Source organism: Elaeis guineensis, chromosome 1 (assembly GCF_000442705.2).
Source record: "Elaeis guineensis isolate ETL-2024a chromosome 1, EG11, whole genome shotgun sequence".
Classification (NCBI taxonomy): Eukaryota; Viridiplantae; Streptophyta; class Magnoliopsida; order Arecales; family Arecaceae; genus Elaeis; species Elaeis guineensis.
Genome location: NC_025993.2, coordinates 171,799,488 through 171,820,132, shown reverse-complemented (window position 1 = coordinate 171,820,132; position 20,645 = coordinate 171,799,488). Strand labels below are relative to the sequence as shown.

The window sequence follows — 20,645 nt, the reverse complement described above, 5'->3', positions numbered from 1 at the left end:
GTGTGACTCCCACTTGAGCTAACTTATCTTCACCATTTCTCCTTTACAATTTCGACACCTTCATCTGTTATCCTATCTTTTGCAAATACTTTCATTAAATTTTTATAGTTATGAACATGTTTAGTCCTCTATTTTTCTGCATTAGGATGCATCTAAATACAAAAAGCAAAAACATTTAATCTATTTCTAAACAATTCAAACCACTCATTAATTAAAATCCACATTAAGAGACTTTAAGTGGTTCTTTAAATGAGCCTTGTTCAAATCTATGCCAAATTTTTTATTCACTTTTTTAATCATTTGAGCATAAGCAGCGGATGTAAAACTTTCATCAGATCTATTTTCTGCTCACTATTGGTAAACCATTGTTTTAATGAGCATGTCATTCATACATACTGTCTAACTCAAATATTTTTTTTTTCTTCACTTGATCCTTTTTATGCCACTTATTGATAATATCTATATCATAAAAATATATAAAAAATATAAATTAAATACTAGCATAAAAATTTTAACCATAAATATTTTAAAAAATTTTAAGTACAATCAATTGGAATAAGCCCAAGACATAATGAAATAAACAAACAAATAATATAGTAATTTCTATAGGATGTCATTCACTATATAATTATTTCACATATCAAGTGCTATATGATTTCTTAAAAATTCTTCTCACATAGTATTTTTATCATCATCTATTAGAGTAGGAACCTCTTCTTGAGGTGAAGATTGGTTTAAAATCTCTCGATCTACTTGATTAATAAATTTTTCATCATGTTCTACCTTTATTAAATAATTATGCAAAATGCAACTTACAAAAATAATCTCTAATTATGTGCTGAACTAGTAATTAGACTCTGTTCTACTTTCAATAATAAAAAAATATTTTTTTAATACATCAAATGCTCTTTTTATTGTATTATGTAATGATGCATGTCGAAAGTTAAATAACTCTTAAAGATTTTCTGATACTCGAGTAGAATATTCTTTCAAGTGATAGCATACTCCTCTATAAGATATGATAAGTCTACTTCTTAGCATATATCCCACATTAAGAAGATAATATTTACCTAATAAAAATTAAAAAGTAAGTAATAATTGTATTGTATTACAAAAGAATATAAAATTTATTAATTACTAATGATTACCTTTAGGAATCTCAGCTTATATTTTCTCCTTAGTGCATTTTTAATTATTGTTAAGTCAGATGTCGTTAGCCAGATAAGATATGAAAATTTTAAATTAAATAAGCATACAGCCAACACATTTGTTGCTTAAATAACTCTTAAAGATTTTCTGATACTCGAGTAGAATATTCTTTCAAGTGATAGCATACTCCTCTATAAGATATGATAAGTCTACTTCTTAGCATATATCCCACATTAAGAAGATAATATTTACCTAATAAAAATTAAAAAGTAAGTAATAATTGTATTGTATTACAAAAGAATATAAAATTTATTAATTACTAATGATTACCTTTAGGAATCTCAGCTTATATTTTCTCCTTAGTGCATTTTTAATTATTGTTAAGTCAGATGTCGTTAGCCAGATAAGATATGAAAATTTTAAATTAAATAAGCATACAGCCAACACATTTGTTGCATAATTCTTCTTACTATAATATCCTGGGCCATCAGATCAAGATACTTTTATACGAAGATGTGTTCCATTAATAGCTCCCACAAAATTCTAATATATAAATTTTATATAAATATTCATTTAAATACATGTTTACAAAATTAAAAATAAATTAAATAAAATCTGAAAACTTAAAATATGGATGAAACCTACTAGTGTTAAGTATTTCTGAGGAAACTTATTTTTCTATGGATTGAACTAAAAATCAATCTTCTAAAGATATTATTGCTCTTAGTACTCTATGAAAATGATGACTAATCATGACATCATAAAATTTATAGTACGACAAATAACTTCAGCTGCAACTAGTCGATAACTTCTCTCCCGTAAAAGAAACTTATCAATTTCTTCATTTTCTTATCTATCTATCTATCTATCACATATTTTAATTTTAATTTAAATAAAATAAATATATTATGTTATATGATAAATAGATAATAATAATTATTGAAATGATAATAAAATGAAGAGAAAAAAAAGCTTATGGATAGCAAGTAAATCATGGATTTGGTATCATATTCATATTCCCAAAATCCTCAAAATAGTTTCTACCAAAATTAAGCTCTCAAAACCTCCAAGGACAACTCACACCGCCACAACTTTAAAAAAAAAAATCCAAAAAAAAAAATCTAAGAAACCCCTCCGTCTCCCTCAAGTGCTCTCCTTCCCCACAAATCTTTAAAAAAAGAGAAGTGAAAAGAAAAAAACAATCTAAGTAGGAAAAGATCTCAACTTTTAATTTTTTCTATCTTTTTTTTGTTTTCTTTGATTTTTTCTTTCTTTCTTTTATTTTCTTTGATTTTTCTGTATTTTCTACTAATTTTTTCTCTATTTTTCATCCTCCAAAATCAAAAAATCCCTCTATCTCCCTCAAGTGCTCTCCTTCCCCACAGATCCCCAAAAAAGAAAAGTAAAAATTAAAAAAAAAACAATCTAAGTGGGAAAGATCTTACCTTTTAATTTTTCCATCTTTTTTTTTGTTTTTGTTGATTTTTTCTCCTCCATAGAAGTCTCAATCAGGTGGGAGGTTTTAAGCGGCTTTCCTTTTTTTTTTTTTCCATCTGCAAGAGTCTCGATTGGATGGGAGATTTGAAATAAATCCTAAGATTAAAATATAATATTAATTTTATTCTTCAATATTAGAGAGATAAGATAGAAATTATAAAAATTTTATTAAACTCTCAATTCTTTTTGTTGGGGCAAATCAATCGACCTCCGATTTTGACTCTACATCGGTCGAATGAACATACTACTCCGACTCATAATCGATTGACCGACCGACAGTCGGCTATTATCGATCAACAATAAACGACTTGATCAACCTCCGATCGAAGACCATCGGCATATCCGAGTTACCGACCGATGCTCATTCGGATCTCCGAGACTACCAACTTATCATTATTACCGACGTATAGTTGGTCTATCTTTTCATAGTACCTTAACCATTATGAACGGTTATCAACTACATGTCATAGTCCTTAGTGGGAGTAAACGATCCACTAACTCTACAATTATAGTCCGATAATTTAGAGGCATAAAAGTGGGACCATGTGCTCGACGGTTATATTAGAATTATCTATAAAAGAGGAGGTAAGTGAGCAGTACAAGTAAGATAATTCTGGATCAAAATTCTACCACTTTCAATATTCTTATTAGCTGTTCATCCACTCCCTCTCTGACTTAAGCATCAGAGGGTCTTCATCGGACACAACTCTGATCTGTGAGGACTTTATCTTGCAGGTGTTCTTTACCGACAATAGACGATAAAAAATTGGCCGCAATATCTTTCTTTCCAAATCCATTTGATTTGGAGGAGAAAAAAATTATAAATTTGAGGAGGTTTGTATTCTGCTCAATTTTTCATGCATCGGTGAGGCTAGAGCCTGCAATAAGATTGTGTATAGATGTCATGCAATTAGAGCCAATCCGATGGCTGACATGGGTCAGATGTAATTCAGGTGAGAGATAGCAGCTTAAATGTGTAGCCGATGCCACCAAATAAAGCGTCATGTAAGAGCAGGACAATTTAGGTGATAATTTGCAGGAGAAAATTCGTGAGTTCAAATTTCATCTTGGGGAGAGAGTTGAGCTGTAAAATGATCATAGAAATAAGTGATTTTCATTCAAAATTTTTTATTAAAATTTTAAAAAATAATTTTTCAAAAATAATTTTTTTATTTTATTGATTAATTAAAAATTTATTTAAAAATATTTAAAATTTTATTTTAATTTTAATTTCAATTATGAATCCAACGTGAAAAATATAATCATTTCAATTTTTATTACAATCCAGTTTGATTTTGGTTTCGGTCGTCAAGCAAATATATCCTTTAATTATTTGGATCCCAATAGTTGAAAATAAATGATCAAAGATAATATATCTTATGGCTACTCTATTTACCAAGGAAAGGAAAAATAATGAGTAACAACCTGGTACAAGGTGTGCCGTCTGCAGGTTTCATGCACGGCAAATATGGCTAGCCATGGTTTCATCGAGTTTGCTTACATTTTGCTTGCTGAAATGTGCGGTGTAACCCATTACAGGTTTCAGCATGGCTTTGCCCTTTCTCTTGTACCGGAAGAGAAAAAAAAAGAGAGAGCTGGTCGCCAAGTTGCTCCGCAAAGCAAATGGGGCCGCTTTCTTCCTCATAAATAGGGACCGCATATGAGCATCCATGCGTTGATCCTTACGACCACATCGTCACATTCCGAGCCAGTCCTGATCAAATATAGCGCCCGTCGGATATTCGAGACATACGCACCGCGTCAAATACAAGCGCGTGTCAGGTAGGCCGGCATCCTTAAGAAGGGTGGAGGTCATGTTCGTTTTTTCCCCCCCTAGATTTCGATCCTACGTTTTCGAATTCGGATCGCTTTCTAGTTTTTCTTGATTGATGGATGCCCTAGATTCCGTCGTCGATCCCTTGAGAGAGTTCGCCAAGGACAGCGTCCGTCTCGTCAAAAGATGCCACAAGCCCGATCGCAAGGGTAGGTCTCGATTCCGGATCTCCTGTTACAATTTGAACGATCTGCGCGATTTGATGCGTTATATCGCCTAGAATCTGTCTTCTGTCGGATTTTTGATTTTTTCCTTTGGATCTTGCTGGATTTCTAATGGATCGGGCCTGTAGAATTCACGAAGGTGGCGGTACGCACGGCGATCGGATTCGTGGTGATGGGATTCGTGGGGTTCTTCGTGAAGCTGATCTTTATCCCGATCAACAACATCATCGTCGGATCCGGTTAGGTAATGCGCTCCGTACGCGAGCAAGACCCCTAAGATTTAGTTATACCGTAAACAATTTCCAACTATGGTAAGTCTTCATAGAAAAATTTGGTTTTGTTGAAATATCGGTTATTACGATCATAATTTTTTCGTCCGTCTTCTATAGTCAGTATGCTGGCTGTTAAATCGCGGTAATGTTTCGCTGAAAAAGTCAAGATTTTCTTTCTTTTTGCTTGGTATCATCTTATACCCTGTTGAAAAATAATTGCTATTGCTTTGGTTCCTGTAGATTTAGTTAACAAATTTTGCAGCTCGTCAATATTTGATGTCTTTTTAGAGCTTATAGGATTTTTACACCATTGACATGAGATTTCATGCTAAACTTATGCCGTTTAGGTATGAAAAATAATTGCTATTGCTTATTCATCCTTAGATTTAGTTAACAATTTTTGCTGCTGGTCAAATATTTGATGTCTTTTCAGAGCTTATAGGATTTCTACACCATTGACATGAAATTTTGTCCAAAACTTGTGCCCTTTAGATAAGTAAATAATTGCTATTGCTTTGGTTCCTGTAGATTTAATAAACAATTTTTGCAGCTGGTCAAATATTTGATGTCTTTTCAGAGCTTATAGGATTTCTACACCATTGACATGAAACATGATTATTGCTTGTTGGTACGTTTATATGTGTTTTACATGTTCAACTTGTGATACAAATAAGAGAAAGGAGTCATTGACTAAGTTGATATCTGGTCTTGGCACCTTGTGCAAACTTAGTTACACAGAAGGGTTGATTTACATTGAAAATGGCAGATCAAACACATCACATATTACATCCTTTTCCATGTGGACAAGGAGCTATCAGTTATGGACATTGTAGAAAGTTAATTTTCTTACATAAATTACGTAATTTATCAAATGAAGGAGTCGCCTGCCCTTTGGAGATCAGCTTGGCTGAATCCAGAGTACAGATGAATTTTGCTGTTCGGTAAACTTTGTTGTTTTTGAAAGGAAAAGGCAATTGAGCAGTTGCAAGATTACCCATTCCCATTCTATAGTGGGAACTATTACCCTAGAAAAAGGCTGCCATCCCCTTGTTTCGTGTCAGACGAGCAACAGGCGGACGATCTCACAGGTGCTATATAGTATTAGTCTCTGGGAAAAAAATTATCATGGCATGGTGAAAATAAAGGGATCGAATAATGATTGGGATTGGGAAATTGTCAATACAGTTTGCTTAAAAATTATGCCAATACACAAGCTTCCACTTCTTGGAAAGAAATAAGGCCATGCATTTTTAGGCTGGTTGAATCTCTCTCTCTCTCTCTCTCACAAGCATGGTAAGTGTTACAGCAAGAAGTTAAGACTTCATGGTAGTTTTGTATTGTTTCTTGGGTAGAAGGTAAATCAGTTGACTTCCTGTATTTATTTAATCCCCCCTCCGCCTTTTGAATGTCGTAAAATGTTAAGGGAGGCTACTTCTGGAGGAAGGATTTTGCATTACTTGGACAGACACTAGAGCTACAACTATAGATGGAGACCGAGGCTACTTTTTGGTCAACAAAAAAAAAAAAAAGTTCTTGCATTAAGTGCGTATTTTTCAAGTGGGCGATTCAGCAATTTCAGTTGTGACCATACCCAAATATGTCTGTAGCAATGAGAAACTTTCTAGCAATAGCTTGAATTATTGATTAGTGTAACTCATCCTTGTGCTCCAGCAGAATGACTACAACATGGACTAATATGGAATTTCTGGTTGTTTGAGCCTTGATTAGGTGTCGGAACACATTCATTTGTGGAATCAATGTGGAGCTCTCAAAATACTCAGGATGTGGAGGATGTGGAAATGCTTAGAAGTATTCATGTAAAAAAAATGCAAAATCTTACAAAATGATACATAAATATTCAGTTTGATGTTTTTTCTAAGAAATTCGTGATATAAAGATTCTTATTATTGGTAGACGATGGGATTGGTACTATGCTGGAATTAACTTTATCAAAAATACCGGCAACAAAAATATTAGTGTTGAGCAGATCCTATGGGAATGAGGGCAAGATTTTGGAGGAAGTACAACATCTTAACTGGAAGATTCTAGCTGCTAAGTTAAATATAGGAGGGCTTTCAGGCGTCTTGTCCATGTGAGGCATCATTGATATTGCCATGTACAATGTCCCATATTGATGATGTGCTTGCCGTAAAGCTTGAACAAGTCTGTAATTGAATTTTTGTGTATAATATTCAGATGCTAATGATTTTCTTGTTTATGCATAGGTTTTATGTTGGAAGTATAGAATGCTTTTGTTTTGAAGTTTCTTTTGAACAATCATTATTTTGAGTTTTCTGGTGAACAATCTTTCTCATGATAAGCCTTATTAATGCCTCCCCTTTCCTCTGGTTCCTGCATATTCTATGCTTGTTTCAAGTTTGCTACCAGTTCCTTTCCTCACAAATTGACATTTATCTCTATCCCTTGATCTCTTTGTATTTGTCTATCATGTTTTTCCGAGTAAACAAAACTCCATTCCCTTATTTCTTTTTTCCTTTACTAAATTCTGTTCATTTTTCATCAGAACATCTTCTCAAGGGCGTCAACTGTTCATGCTAAGCCCTTCTGTTTCACATGCTGTAATAAGTCCCTCTGTTCCACAGCAATTTTTCTTAAACTCTCTCAATTCTCGGTTTCCATGTTTTCATCATCGTGCTTGCCTCTTGGGAAAGGAAGTTGCTTTTCTCATTAAGAGGAGGAAGTGAGCTTGTAATCTTCTAGTCCTTATTATTTTACTCTCTTCTTTTTCTCCAAATGCTCCTAGGTAATTTTGCAGATGTAGAGAGGTTATAAGATAACTCGCTCTGTGCATGATGACCAAAAGAAGGTATTAGTTGATGCAGAGATTTTCTTTGTGCTCATCTGGAAAGGTCACTAAATTTAAATTTTGGCTCTTGTTTCTGATGAATATGACAATTTTGGGCCCGGAGTGCTACATTTGCCATATAGTTAGGCAAATCTTGTTAGCAAGAAATATCTTCAATCTGCTTTATGGTGATGCTGATCAGACTGAAGCGTGCACATGGGAGGACATAGGAGGGCAGGCTTCATTTTTGAAAGGGGAAAATTGAGATTTTGAATGCATGCTACCTTTTAAAAGAGGCTTGTGCAAACTTTGGAGGATTCCATGGTTATGTAGTTTATGTAGTCCCTATGAACTCTCATGAGAAACTCACCAATGTTTCATCTGAGGACCTGCCATGGAAGAGTCAAGTAGGAAAAAGTTATTCACTTGATTGGTCCATGGTAATTAAAGGAAATTTATATTTGTTGATTTAGGTAGGATATGGTCCAGGATTTGCTGGACCGTTTTCTCTTCCAAGTCTAAAAGGTTGGGGGATAAACTTCAAAGAGTCCTCTAGCTCTGCTTCAAGCATCAATGCATATGCTTCATGATGAGTGATTTCTTTTGATGGTTGGCATGATAACATCAATCCTGACATATGACTAACACTCGCTAAAAATATTACCTTCAGAAGTTTGCCAGTCCATTATTTGCATTATATACTGCATGGTTGGTGAGATCACCACTTGCTTTATTCACTGTGTAATGAGTAGAACATGTTTTCTACTCTTCTCATTAGGGTTGATAAACTTGCGTTAGTGTTTTCGTACATTTTAGGGATGCTTTCTTCAATTATGTGGGACGCAACAAGTATTAGTTGAAGGTTCTCGAACTTGATGTCATGTTTGGTGACTTGGGAAAACGAGTGGTCGGTCGTTTGAGGAAATATGTTGTTTCGTACTTGTTTATAGAGGAGGCAAAGATGTTGAACTTTTATGTGGTAGTGGAAGAATGTTATTTAGATGGAAATGACAGATCATGATTCAAGGAATTGGAACATCTTTAATTTGATTGGAAACTTTGGTTCTTCTGGGATTATTAGTGAGGTGGGGAATATTCTCATTTTAATGGCTTTAGCTGCAGCAGTTTTTTAGGGGTCTCAGTCGACCTTCAGGCTCCCAGGCACTCTCATCCATAATGGAAAATGCAGGTTGACTTTTGGGATTGTCATTGATCCTTAACAATTCAGTCGTAATATATTTCTTGCCAACTACTTAGTATCTCTGCATCTGAGACATAATTTTCTTCATCTATATGCATTCTCATTTATTTTTCACATCTTTGTGTGACTCGGGGTTTCTCACTGCATTGCTTTTTTTAACATGACATTGATTACTTTATTCTAGTATTCATTTAAAATTCATGGTTTGATCATTTTAGCGCTGCGATATAAATTATGTAGTTTTTCCATCCACATTCCGTCAGTATCATGTGGTTAAGATCTTTGCATTGCATCATATTCACGTCCGTGTGTTGCACAGCTTTACGATATGCATGTTCATCTAACTCTGCCATGTGTGCTTTTGCTTGCAGGGTTCGAGTTGTTCCAAGAAGAGATCATGGAGAAACGACACATCAATATATAAGCTCCAGTTTCTTTCGACTCTAGGAAGAACAATTTTTACACACTTAGGCCAAGCAGATTGGTTTTTTGGGGGCACTTTCTTAAAGAATTACTTTTTTTTTTTTTTTTTTAAATATGAGCTTACCACATACGACAATTTTTTGGTGAACTCTGTTTAATTGAATTTAGTCTGCCTTCAAGCAGTGTTAAAATGTTAACAATTCCTCGGTAAAGAGGCAGGCATCTCCCCGTCGCCGATTATTGAAAGCAGACATCCCGACTGATGACACACTTTGTCAGCATCAACGACTGTTTTTGCGCTTTTTCTTCAAGATCGGGTCTTGTCGATCATCCTTGAGGCAGTCCAGAAAGAAAAAAAGTGTTAAAGCTTGGTGGGTGCATCTAACCTGAGATAATAATGCACTTTAGCTTTAATCTGATGCGCCTGAATTTTAAGAAATTGTTGAAAAGAAGATTAGGATGACCCCGGCTTAAAATATCAGACTGAAGGAGGTACCCGTGACGGTGATCGACCGTGTTCGCCCCCCGCTTCCAGCACAGAAAGGTCATTATAATGGAAAATAACGGCAAAATAGTGAGGTTAGCCTCAATTGAGATAAATAAAATATTAATTTTTCAACTGAAGGAGAGATTTGATTTTTCAATATTGAAATATATAATGTTTTCATCAAATGTGAAATAAAATGATTTTTATTACGCAATAATTATGTTTGTATACCGATATTTTGTCAAAGACGATTACAATGTTCTAACGTTGCAGCAAACTTGGCCAGAGTTGAGTAATTGCACCCGGTTTCGGTTTCTCTACCCTTTTGGGGGCTTTTGCCAAAATATGGAATGGCAGAAATTTTGCATCATTTTATTTAAAATGATCGGATCGGTGTCTTATGCCGATAAGTCACGTAACAAAATCATTGGCCATCTCAGCGAGCTTTTTGGAATCAAGACATATGCAAAAGGACATTATGCTTGGTGGGTGAACCGGCAAGATATTAATCGCTTGAATTCGGCATCGAATGTGACCTGCCGCGTGGAATCCAAAACCAAACGTTGAGGAGTCGACCGGCAATCATCATTTGCATTTTTCCTGGCTCTTCAAGCAAGAAAAGGTTTCTTTCTCCATCCAAAAAGAGTGGTGCGATTCCACGTCTCAGAAATGAGAACACCCCAAACGCCACGTCTCACTTGTTTTTATTCTTGACCCCCATCGATACGCTCCACCAATATGCTTAAAGTTTAAACAGAGTTTGATGCTAAGGCCCAACAAGGGTTGCAATGGACTCCTCTCCCTACTATGATGAGTAGTGGCTTTTGTAATGCGATGAACAAGTTCAGCAATAGCTATGCCCAAACTTTATCCAATCTAGCAATGTCTATCTTTGCCACATGTCCCTTACCATTAAGGCCATCTCCAGTGGACCCCGTCATGGTACTAACAATAATGATCGCAGCAACCATGGCAACAATCGAGTCCAGCTTGGGCTCTCCTTTGGGTCCAAATTAGCCACAACATTGCCATCTTTATATATTGGTGTGATGCTCGAGACCACCATCAACTCCTTATATCCTGCTTCAACATGACCTCCACCAGCTCGCTCTTGTCATTGAGGAAGATTGGTAGTATTTTGTCAGTCAATAGGAAAAAAGACCTCGTCATTGAGATCTTGATCCTTTACTCTCCTTGTCCAATGAAAAATTATTCCATTCATTGTGTGTATAACCATGCTAGTCTATGCCACCAATCATCATGGTGTATTGCTGTAGGTCAATCACTATGACAAGCATAGAATAAATTAACTCTATACTAATGCATATTGATGATTGGTGGCATGCATCAACATGGCTAGTGGCATGCATCAACATGATTGGGCATGCAATAATCTCTCATCCAATGCTTTGTCACTTTTTTTCTCCACAACCATTGCCATGAGGACCATACAAGAGGCGAAGGGAGCAAATAAGGCAAGTCCATGACAGGCCCCTGGTTCTAGGTACCAAGGTTAAGGTAATCATATTTCTATTGCTTGTTAACATAATCAGGATCCTTAGTTGGTGCAAGTGATGGAGGGCAAATAGAAGGGCCATCTTGATAATAAAAATAATTTTATTTGAATCAATTTGTAAAGAAAAAATTAATAAGAAATATCTAATTGAATTTAAATTTAAAAATAATTATCCACTTAAGTTTCAAATAAAAAATTCTTCCTATTGAAATATAATTTAAAAGCAATCATCCAAATTAGATGAAATGATCCAATTGTTCTTACAATTATAAAGTAAGACTGCACTATTATAAAGTAATAATATACTATTATAAGACAATACTGCACTATAATAAAAATAACACTATATTATTATAAAGTAATACTATATTATTATAAAGCAATACTATATTGTTGTAAAGTAATACTACAATAAAGAAATACTACACTATGATAATGTAATACTATCTTATTGTAAAAGAATACTACACTAATATAATATAATAAAGCAACACTATATTATTATAAAGAAATACTATACTAATATAATATAATATTATCTTATTATAAAAGAATACTACACTAATATAATACAATAAAGCAACACTGCATTATTATAAAGGAATACTCACTAATATAATATAATACTACCTTGTTGTAAAGGAATACTGTATTATGATAATGTAATACTGCGGTATTTTAAGGGTATAAGGATAATTTTAGTCAAAATAGATAGTTACTTTTAACTTATATTTGGAATAGATAGGTATTTTTACATAAAAATCATTTGGGGAGCTGCTTTTAAGTTGAAAGTAAAGCTGGAGATTTATCTCTAATTCTTTAATTTGTAGGAGAAATAGATATAGAAAAAAAAGTGTCATATACAATATTGGCAAAATTTTGGCTCCAATATGCTAAAAAAAAAAAAAAAAGAAAAGTTTTATCAAAACAAGCAAACTTGTTGGCCTACTTCTAATTTCCTCTGATCTTCTCACCCTTTATAACTTAAATTTCCTACAGATATTCCCAGAAAGATTCTGTGGGATGATAGAAACCATCGCATGTCGGCAGTATACTGGTCATCGATGGCCAATTCACCTAACAACCAAAAAAAATAAAAAAAAAAGACCCACTTACTCTGCAGCTATTCCCCACTATAATAGAATGCGCTTCCAGTCAGATGCATATCATTTCCTGATTGTCTCATCACCCCTCATCGGAAACTCCTTTTGTCGCCCAAATCAATTTTTGTTTACTAGCAACCAGCAGCCTGGTCCAATACGATTCCCTTCCCCAACCTCAGGCTCCAGTCTAATCCTCCCTTCTCACCAAGACAGCGGTCCCAGGCCGCAGAAAGGTCTAAAAGAGGAGGAATAAAAGAGTCTTAGTTCCTCACGTTTATCCAATCATCCAATAAGAAAATAAAGCATGCTTAAGTAGTGCTAATATGAGGCTCATTCCAAGCCCATAAAGGCAGCAGCTGTACCGGACGCCAACGTGTAGAATTTGACTACTCTCATGACCAATCCAGTGGACGAGACCAGCACCTTCTGTCTAAAAGCAAAGCCAACACGACCGCCCGCGTTGGAACTATTTTGACTTTGAACGAAGAAGATAAGAAGCAATTTTAATTAAAAAAAAAAAAAATTGCAGCCACGCAGCTGTGCCCAGCGCTGGGACACACGGCACGTAAACGTCCGCGTCCGGGTTTCCCGGCGGGAGTCACCTGCTCTCATCCGCGTGGACGGGGTTGGGTGTTACGTATTTGACTGGGTGTAATGCTGGAATCGTGACATCTGTACAAGATTTTATCCAGTTCAAAGATATGTTGCTATGAGGCCTGACTGCCGTACGGTATTATTTTAATACAATTATTAGATAATTTTCAGACCTACCGTTTGCTGATGCTAGATTTCATCCTCTTATACGGAACCGTTGGCGATTGACGCACGTCCATGATTTTAGGTAACAATTATTTTGTATGACAAATCTTCTTATTCAAGTGTTAAGTGCTTTATTTGCTGGGTCGGATGGATGTATTTATACCCGAATGCTTTTATTTATCGAATGCACAAAAAATATATTGTTTTAGGCAATTAGATTGTGAGAGAGAGAGAGATTTTGCTTCCCTCTTTGATTAACCTAAACTTTGCTCCATGAGATTCTTTCATTTGTATAATTAAAAGTGCCATCTTTTTTTTGATAATACATGTTTTAAAGTACTAGTATAAGATAGTTCCTATTTTATAGACTGTAAAACCGCTACATATCTCCTATAATCATTACCTGACATTATAACCCAAAATTAACATAAGGTTAAGTAAAGCTGCCTGTCTAGACTTTTGTCTGTCCAGCATCGGTTGGTACATGTACCTCAAAAAGCAGCTATGTCTCTCATTTTCCTTGTTATTTTTTAAAGAAATGCATTTCAAACTCGACATCAGTCGATAAGATTTCATCCTTCAACTTGCACAGTCATGCTTCATACCTGTCCAACTCTAGTTGGCTGCCCCAGGTTGCTGTCACATCAGAACATTGCTTCTACATAACACCGAAGGTAAGGCCCACCTCTCTATGGTTTCATTTGGATAAACGTTAACGTCAGGCTGTTTGCATCAAGAAGTGGTCCACAGTAATGGAAAGTGCCTAGAAATTGATTGATAGGAGAAATTTCTTGACAATGTTAAGGTAACCACAAAGATATTAAAATTTCATGCAAATCATGTTAATGACTGCCTAAGAAGCAGTTAGAAGAGTAAACTTATCATTAAGGAAACAATGGCCATATATCGACATGCAATAAATGTAGAACGGTGCCTTACAAGATATGAAAGAAACATGAGATGAGTGAGATCATATATATCTGTAGTCTGCATCTGCAAAGAAAAGCTGAAGAAAGAGAGACTTTTTCTGTGATATATACAATGGCTCCAGTATAATGGCTTTGCTAAATAATCTGAGAGAAATCAGCTTATTTTGTCCCTTCAGGTAGTTCCAAAGCATTCCTCATCCAACAAATCCTCCACCGGGCTACGAAATCAACAATATCGTATAAAATGACTTCAATAGTTTCCGGCTCCATGAATTATGATTGTCCCTGTGCTCCAACAGACACGATCCAGGTGATGACCAACCATGAAACTTTCTTGATTCGACCTCAAAACCAGATGTTTTAATGGACTGGACCAAGAAGAAACCCTTGGTTCACTCAGAGAGATCCTTCAAATGAGACTTGCCGTTGTACCGGTCTGGGTAGCTGTGATGATGCATTGGCTAGACCTTGGAGCATTTTTACGACATCGACTGTGTCATCAAGATAGTATTTAGCCTTGCTTGGTTTCTTACCAACGGTGCATGCAAAGACTTCAGCAATTGTTGGCAGTGATGGATTATTCATGGAACTCATGATGCTCTCAAACATGTCTTCATCAGACCGATCATCTCCGATGCATAATACAAAGTCTGGTGGCTTTCCTCTGCTCAACATGGTCTCCATAAGATTTTCGACAACGATACCTTTGCTTATACCCTGCACATGATCCCATGTATATAAGCCGACAAGTTTGCTGCAATCTAATTTAATAGCTGAAGGAAAAACACAGAGAGAGAGAGAGAGAGAGGTTTTCTTTTAAAACGAAAAACACCATGGAAATGCAGGTCGGACAATTTGAAGGCATGGCCCATGCAGATTCTGAGACTTGTTTATGAAATCCAAATCAGAGCATGTGGGGACGACCTCTTATTCATGGTCAAGAGAAAGGGTTAGCTAAATATGAGGTAGGCAGAGATTCCCTACAAGTCAATCCTAATCAATGCACCTTTAGTTTGAAAGCTACACTCATTTGATCATGGATATAAGATAAGATCATTCTTTTGTCTGAATTAAAACTAAACAATTCAGAAAAGGTGGCGAAAGGATAAAAAGCCACACCAGTTCTTCTTACCTGAGGGTTTACTTCTACAATATGTTGGCCCCTTTTCACAACCACAGGTTCATTGGCAAGCACATTCTCTAGATGATCAAGGAGTTCTTTTGCCTGGCATGACCCAAAATCAGGATCAGCCTCTTGATGATGCCAGACTAGTGCACTTTCTTTCTGTTCAATGGAAGATCCATCAGTTGCCTCCATGTAGAGCCTCATTACAGGTTCTGCAATCCTTTTCCAATCAAAGTCGGCTGTTAACATGCATGACTCCCAAGGAGCATCCCGACTCCACCTATAGCAAAGGAAAACAATTCAAGACAACTAGTTGTTAGTTGGCGGCCATACAAACTCTATAATTCTCCAATTCAAATGACATCAAATAGAGATGCCATCACTTATTTACACAAACAGGTTATGAATTGCAACAAATATAATAAGATTGCAGACGATTACATTGCTAATTGGAAATAGTTACAAACCACAAAGTATGATACACTTCATCCATGCTCCACAACGAGCTTGGATTTGCTGTGTAACAACTACTAAAATGCCAAACTAAGATTACATCCCATGATCCAATTAGGCATTCGTAAAACTTCAAAAAAAATGTCAAATCATTCTTTGTATAGTTCAATTATCAGAAAGATGAGATTTGTTGTGACCCTCAATGTCACTTGTGCTACTTCTGTCTCTAGCTGTAGGATTCACATTACCTCTCTCGTCTTCTTATAAATGCATTTTGTTTGCAAGATCCTAACTCAGATGCACTCAATCTTTTCTCTGTGCTTCACAAAAAACCTAAACTGAAAGCTCAATACCGTCACATCGCTTTTCTTCATATAATTACATATGCGCATGTACTTACAAATTTTACCCCATATCGTGAAGGTGCTCTAAAATGGTATGTCTGAATAATCGTCTTAAAGCAGTTCATATTCATTTGGTTACAAGTATTCTACAGTAAGTAAGCTCATATGACAAAGTATTGAAGCAAATGCCGCAAACAAAGAGATTGAACACAATTTCTTACCTTGTGAAATATCCATGCTCGGCAGAGATTCCTAGCTTCTCGCATGGAGCGAACCACTTGCTCAACTCGTCCTTCCCTCTACCACTGACAACAAAAACTACATTCTTTGGATCCGAGCACAAACTATTCAAGATCGAAGTCACTTCACTGCTTGGTGTTTTGTCGATCGAAGACTGTGGCATCATTGTCCCATCATAATCAAGTAATATCAGCCTGCTATTTGTCCTCCTGTATGCCGGGACAATATGCTCCACCGAAATCCTCCTGAAATTAGGACCAAGGGCGACGACCCGGAAGCTCATCCCAAATCCAATCCCCCAACACCTCCTGAGGAAATGATCCTTGCACGCCCGCTGCAAGTCCTGATCGAATGACCTCGCCCAGTAGGCGACATCATGAGAGCTGACATACTTATAGTGCTTCTCATGCCGCAGCTGCTTCTCGGCCTCCGGCATCGTGATAGCCAAATTCACGGCCTCTGCCACGGCATCCACATTCCATGGGTTGACCCGAATTGCCCCACTGAGAGACGGGGAGCAGCCAATGAACTCCGACACCACGAGCATACTCTTCCTGGGAGATCCCTCCAATGCCAGGCTCCCCTGCCGGCAAATGGTGTACTCGTAGGGGACGAGGTTCATCCCATCCCGCACCGGATTCACCACGCAGCACTCGGACACGGCATAGAAGGCAAGCTTCTCGTAGGTGGGCACCGGGCGGTCGATCACGACGATGGGCTCGTAGCCAGGGCGGCCAAACTTGTCGTTGATCCTTCTCGTGATCGACCGGGTCTCGTCCTGCACCTCCTGCACGTCCCTCCCCTGGCTCCTCGCCGGGTTGAAGATCTGGACCAGCACCACCCGGCCACGCAGCTCCTGGTGCTCCTCCAGCAGCCGCTCCATCGCCAGAAACTTCAACCCGATCCCTTTGAACAGGTCAACGTCGTCCACGCCAAGCAGCAAGGTCCTGCCTCTGTACGTCTCCGTGAGCTCCCGGACCTTGTCGGCCGCCTCCGGCGACGCCATGACGGAGCGGAGCTGGCCCATGTCGATCCCGACAGGGAGGATCTTGATGGTGACGGTGCGGCCATAGTACTCGATGCCGATGTACCCGCGTTTCGACTGGTAATCGAGGCCGAGCGAGCGGGAGCAGGCGGAGAGGAAGTGGCGGGCGTAGTCGAAGGTGTGGAAGCCGACTAGGTCGGCGTTGAGGAGGGCGCGGAGGAGGTCGTCGCGGACGGGAATGGTGCGGAAGATCTCGGAGGAAGGGAAGGAGGAATGGAGAAAAAATCCAAGCTTTGCCCTGGGGAAGCGCTTGCGGAGGAAGGTGGGGAGGGCCAGGAGGTGGTAGTCGTGGATCCAGACGAAGTCGTCGTCGGGGTTGAGGACCTCCGTTAGGCAGTCGGCGAAGAGCTTGTTCGCCGAGAGATAGGAGCGCCAGAGGGATAGATCGAAGCGGAGGCCGCCGAGGGAGGAGGGGGAGAGAGGTAGGAGGTAGTGGAGGAGGGGCCAGAGGTAGTGCTTGCAGAAGCCGTGGTAGAAGCGGGCGTGGAGGTCCGGGGGGATGAGGACGGGGACGCAGCGGAACTCGCGGCGGAGGTGGGCGGCGACGGCGTCATGGTGAGCGGGGTCGAGGCCGTCGGGAAGGCCACGGAGGGTGCCGACGTGGAGGACATCGACGCCGGCTGGGATGCCGGAGCGGAGCTGGAGGACCAGGGCGTCCGGGTCGTAGGAGAAGGACCAGCCGCAAGGGGCGGCAGGGTCGGGGGTCGCGCGGAGGGGGAGGTGGTGGGCGACGATGATCCGTCGCCCCGGACGCGGCGACGGAGACGCCGGCGGGGAATCGTCGGTGGCGGCACCAGCGGTGGCGAGGATGCCCGGGTCCGCCATGACGCGTGGGAGGCGGGCTGGGTGGCGGGGCGGCGACGGGAAGTCAGAGTCGGCAGCGGCCAGGTCCAGAAGGTTCGCGGAGGACCGAGAAGGCATCTCCTCCTCTCCTAACCTCGTCCTTCTTCTCTCTTGTTCTTGTTGTTAGGGGTTGGGAATTCGAGTCAGGACTCAGGGGGAGGGTCTGGCTATTGGTGGGTGTTGCAGACGACGAGGAAGAAGGAGGGGGGGTTCATCGGGTGAGGGTTTAAAATGAGGTCTTCTTTATCTTGGTCTGGGTCTCTTTTTACTTGTCTCTGTCTGGGGATCGGAGAACCGGAGGGTGAGGAGAACCGGAGGAGAATTCTCGGCTTTCTTCCTTCTTTTTCGTATTCCAGACGTAATCGAGCTCCTCGTCGGAGAGGAAGAGAGCGGGGATAAGAATAACAGCAATGGATGAAGAAGGAAAGAGGATAACGTCGGCGTATATAGCCTATGAGGTTGGCAACCGGGGTGGCTACCGGCGGTAGGCAGTGGGCTTTCAGATTTATATTTCCTAAATGACGAAATTGCCATCTGGAGAAAGGGATATTTTAGGAATTGGGGAAATTTGCGGTTGGCGGGTTTGAAGTTGGTTCGCGCGGACTCCGTGATGGGATGTTTCATTCAAATCACGTGCAGTTTTTGATTTAATTTGGTCTCCTCCATCTTCCATTCGACTCGCGCATAAAAAATTTATGCGTCATCTTATCTGATCAGCGGTTGCTCGGATCCTTTAATTGCATCCTGCCCGACGCTTGACCGGCGCCGGGATACTGGAGCACCGGATCATACGGCCGCATATAAACTCGAATGCAGATCAACAAGATAGGTTCGACGGACAAGCGGGAAAGTACGCACCGGATTTAAACTGAGATGTAGTCACCGCCTTCTGAAATGTGGACCGGAAATGGTTGCCGGGATATGGAAGGAGTCATGGAAACGCACTGTTTGAGAATTTTTTCCGTTATCTTTGGTAATTTTTTAAAATCCATTATCGGTACTCCATTGGAAAAATTTGCAAAACCGAGTATTTTTTATTCTGATGAAACTAACGGATATTCTTCGTAACCATCAAAAACGCAAGTCCTTGGGGCGAGTGGTAGAAGACTAGAGGTTCAAATAATTTCACTGGAGGTGACTATACCCATGCTCTTCAAATTAATGCCAGAAAAGGTGGAAATCAGAGGGAGCGGAGGAGCGCTCCGCTGGCCAGATACGATGGGTACTTTCGTCATATACAAACTTTTGAAATTTCCTCGAATCACCCCCCGTCAGACAGGTGGCAGTACTCCCGGTCAAGTAACACAAGATAAGCTCCAGCTGGACGGAGTAACTACTCCACGAGGCGAAGGCACATCCCCTCCCATACCCGTCTCGCCAACCTCCACGATCCCGCCACGTGTCACAGGCACTCCACCGCGTCATCCTCCCGGAAGCCGTGGTTCGCCCGGCACGTGCGAGAGGCGTGACGAGCCAGCTTTTGACCGACGATCGTGATTCCCCTATCCAGCGAACCCGTATACGAGCAGGCGAACAAATCCATCTCGTCCGCTACCAACGTTGGAAGCACGGTAGATGCTCCGTCCGCATGGAAAGTTCTATGCGGACAATTTCTGCACAGTGGTTTTGCTGGGGGTTAGCTAACTCCGTGACATTCCCCCTCCCTATTTCGACGGAGGACACGTCACACTCAAGTTGGAGGGTGACGTGGGATGACGTCAGGGTCACACGTGGCACTCGGACCGTAGCCTTTGACCGCTTCGGCCGCGCGGTGTGGGGCCGCGCGGATGGTTATCCGAAACCAAACCAAACCCCTCGCCCCATCGCGTGCGCGGGTCCACCTCCCCGTTCCCTACGAACGTAGGCTTATCCGAACATGGGAACAACGCAGCACTCTGGCGATATGCTACTCCCAGAGATCCGCATTACTAGCCTTCTCCATAGAAAAACAATTAAAAAAAATGAACACTACGGTTGCACCGCAACAAGGATCCAACGGTGTTCCGCCGAGTTGAAGAGGACAAGCAAGGTATCTAATCCAATCTATCCTTCCGGAACGAGGATTAGGCGTAGAATCTTAGGTGTAAGTCGTTTAATATAATTCAAAAAGGGTTGGGTATGGATAAGGGTCAGGCTTTGTGCGGGACCACCATTAAGACGGTGGTCCTGAAAATCGCAGCCGTCTGATTTGATTTCATACTTTTCAAAGTGGAATTCAAAGGAAATAATTGGGGTTTTTCATAGGGGAATCGATGGATTGGTGGTCCTATAAATTAAGATAATGGTGTGATCCTATTTGTCCAACCTGTACATGTGGGGTGTTAGGAGAGTGTTCAAAGTAGGTATTATGCTCTCTCCATGCAGCTGATCCAAGTAAAGAGATTAAGGCCCAAAACTAGGGATAAGCTTAAGTAAGTGCAGGCATGCATTTCAAAAGCATGGAGGTGGGGCTGG

At 39.6% G+C, this 20,645-nt stretch overlaps 2 protein-coding genes across 2 annotated transcripts; one reads left to right on the top strand and one right to left on the bottom strand.

Moving 5' to 3' along the window:
• Window positions 1-4,427: 4,427 nt before the first annotated feature.
• Window positions 4,428-9,614, top strand: LOC105039585 (protein transport protein Sec61 subunit gamma). The gene is made up of 3 exons (XM_019848043.3): window positions 4,428-4,629; window positions 4,773-4,888; window positions 9,295-9,614. The coding sequence occupies exons 1-2, from the start codon at window positions 4,536-4,538 to the stop codon at window positions 4,886-4,888; spliced, it is 210 nt and encodes a 69-aa protein (XP_019703602.1). The 5' UTR covers window positions 4,428-4,535; the 3' UTR covers window positions 9,295-9,614.
• Window positions 9,615-14,053: 4,439 nt separating this feature from the next.
• Window positions 14,054-18,574, bottom strand: LOC105039584 (probable alpha,alpha-trehalose-phosphate synthase [UDP-forming] 9). Its single transcript, XM_010915776.4, has 3 exons — window positions 16,285-18,574; window positions 15,273-15,546; window positions 14,054-14,857 (listed from the first exon to the last, which is right to left on the bottom strand). Exons 1-3 carry the CDS (start codon window positions 18,267-18,269, stop codon window positions 14,537-14,539), a joined length of 2,580 nt encoding a protein of 859 aa, XP_010914078.1. The 5' UTR covers window positions 18,270-18,574; the 3' UTR covers window positions 14,054-14,536.
• Between the last annotated feature and the right edge of the window lie 2,071 nt (window positions 18,575-20,645).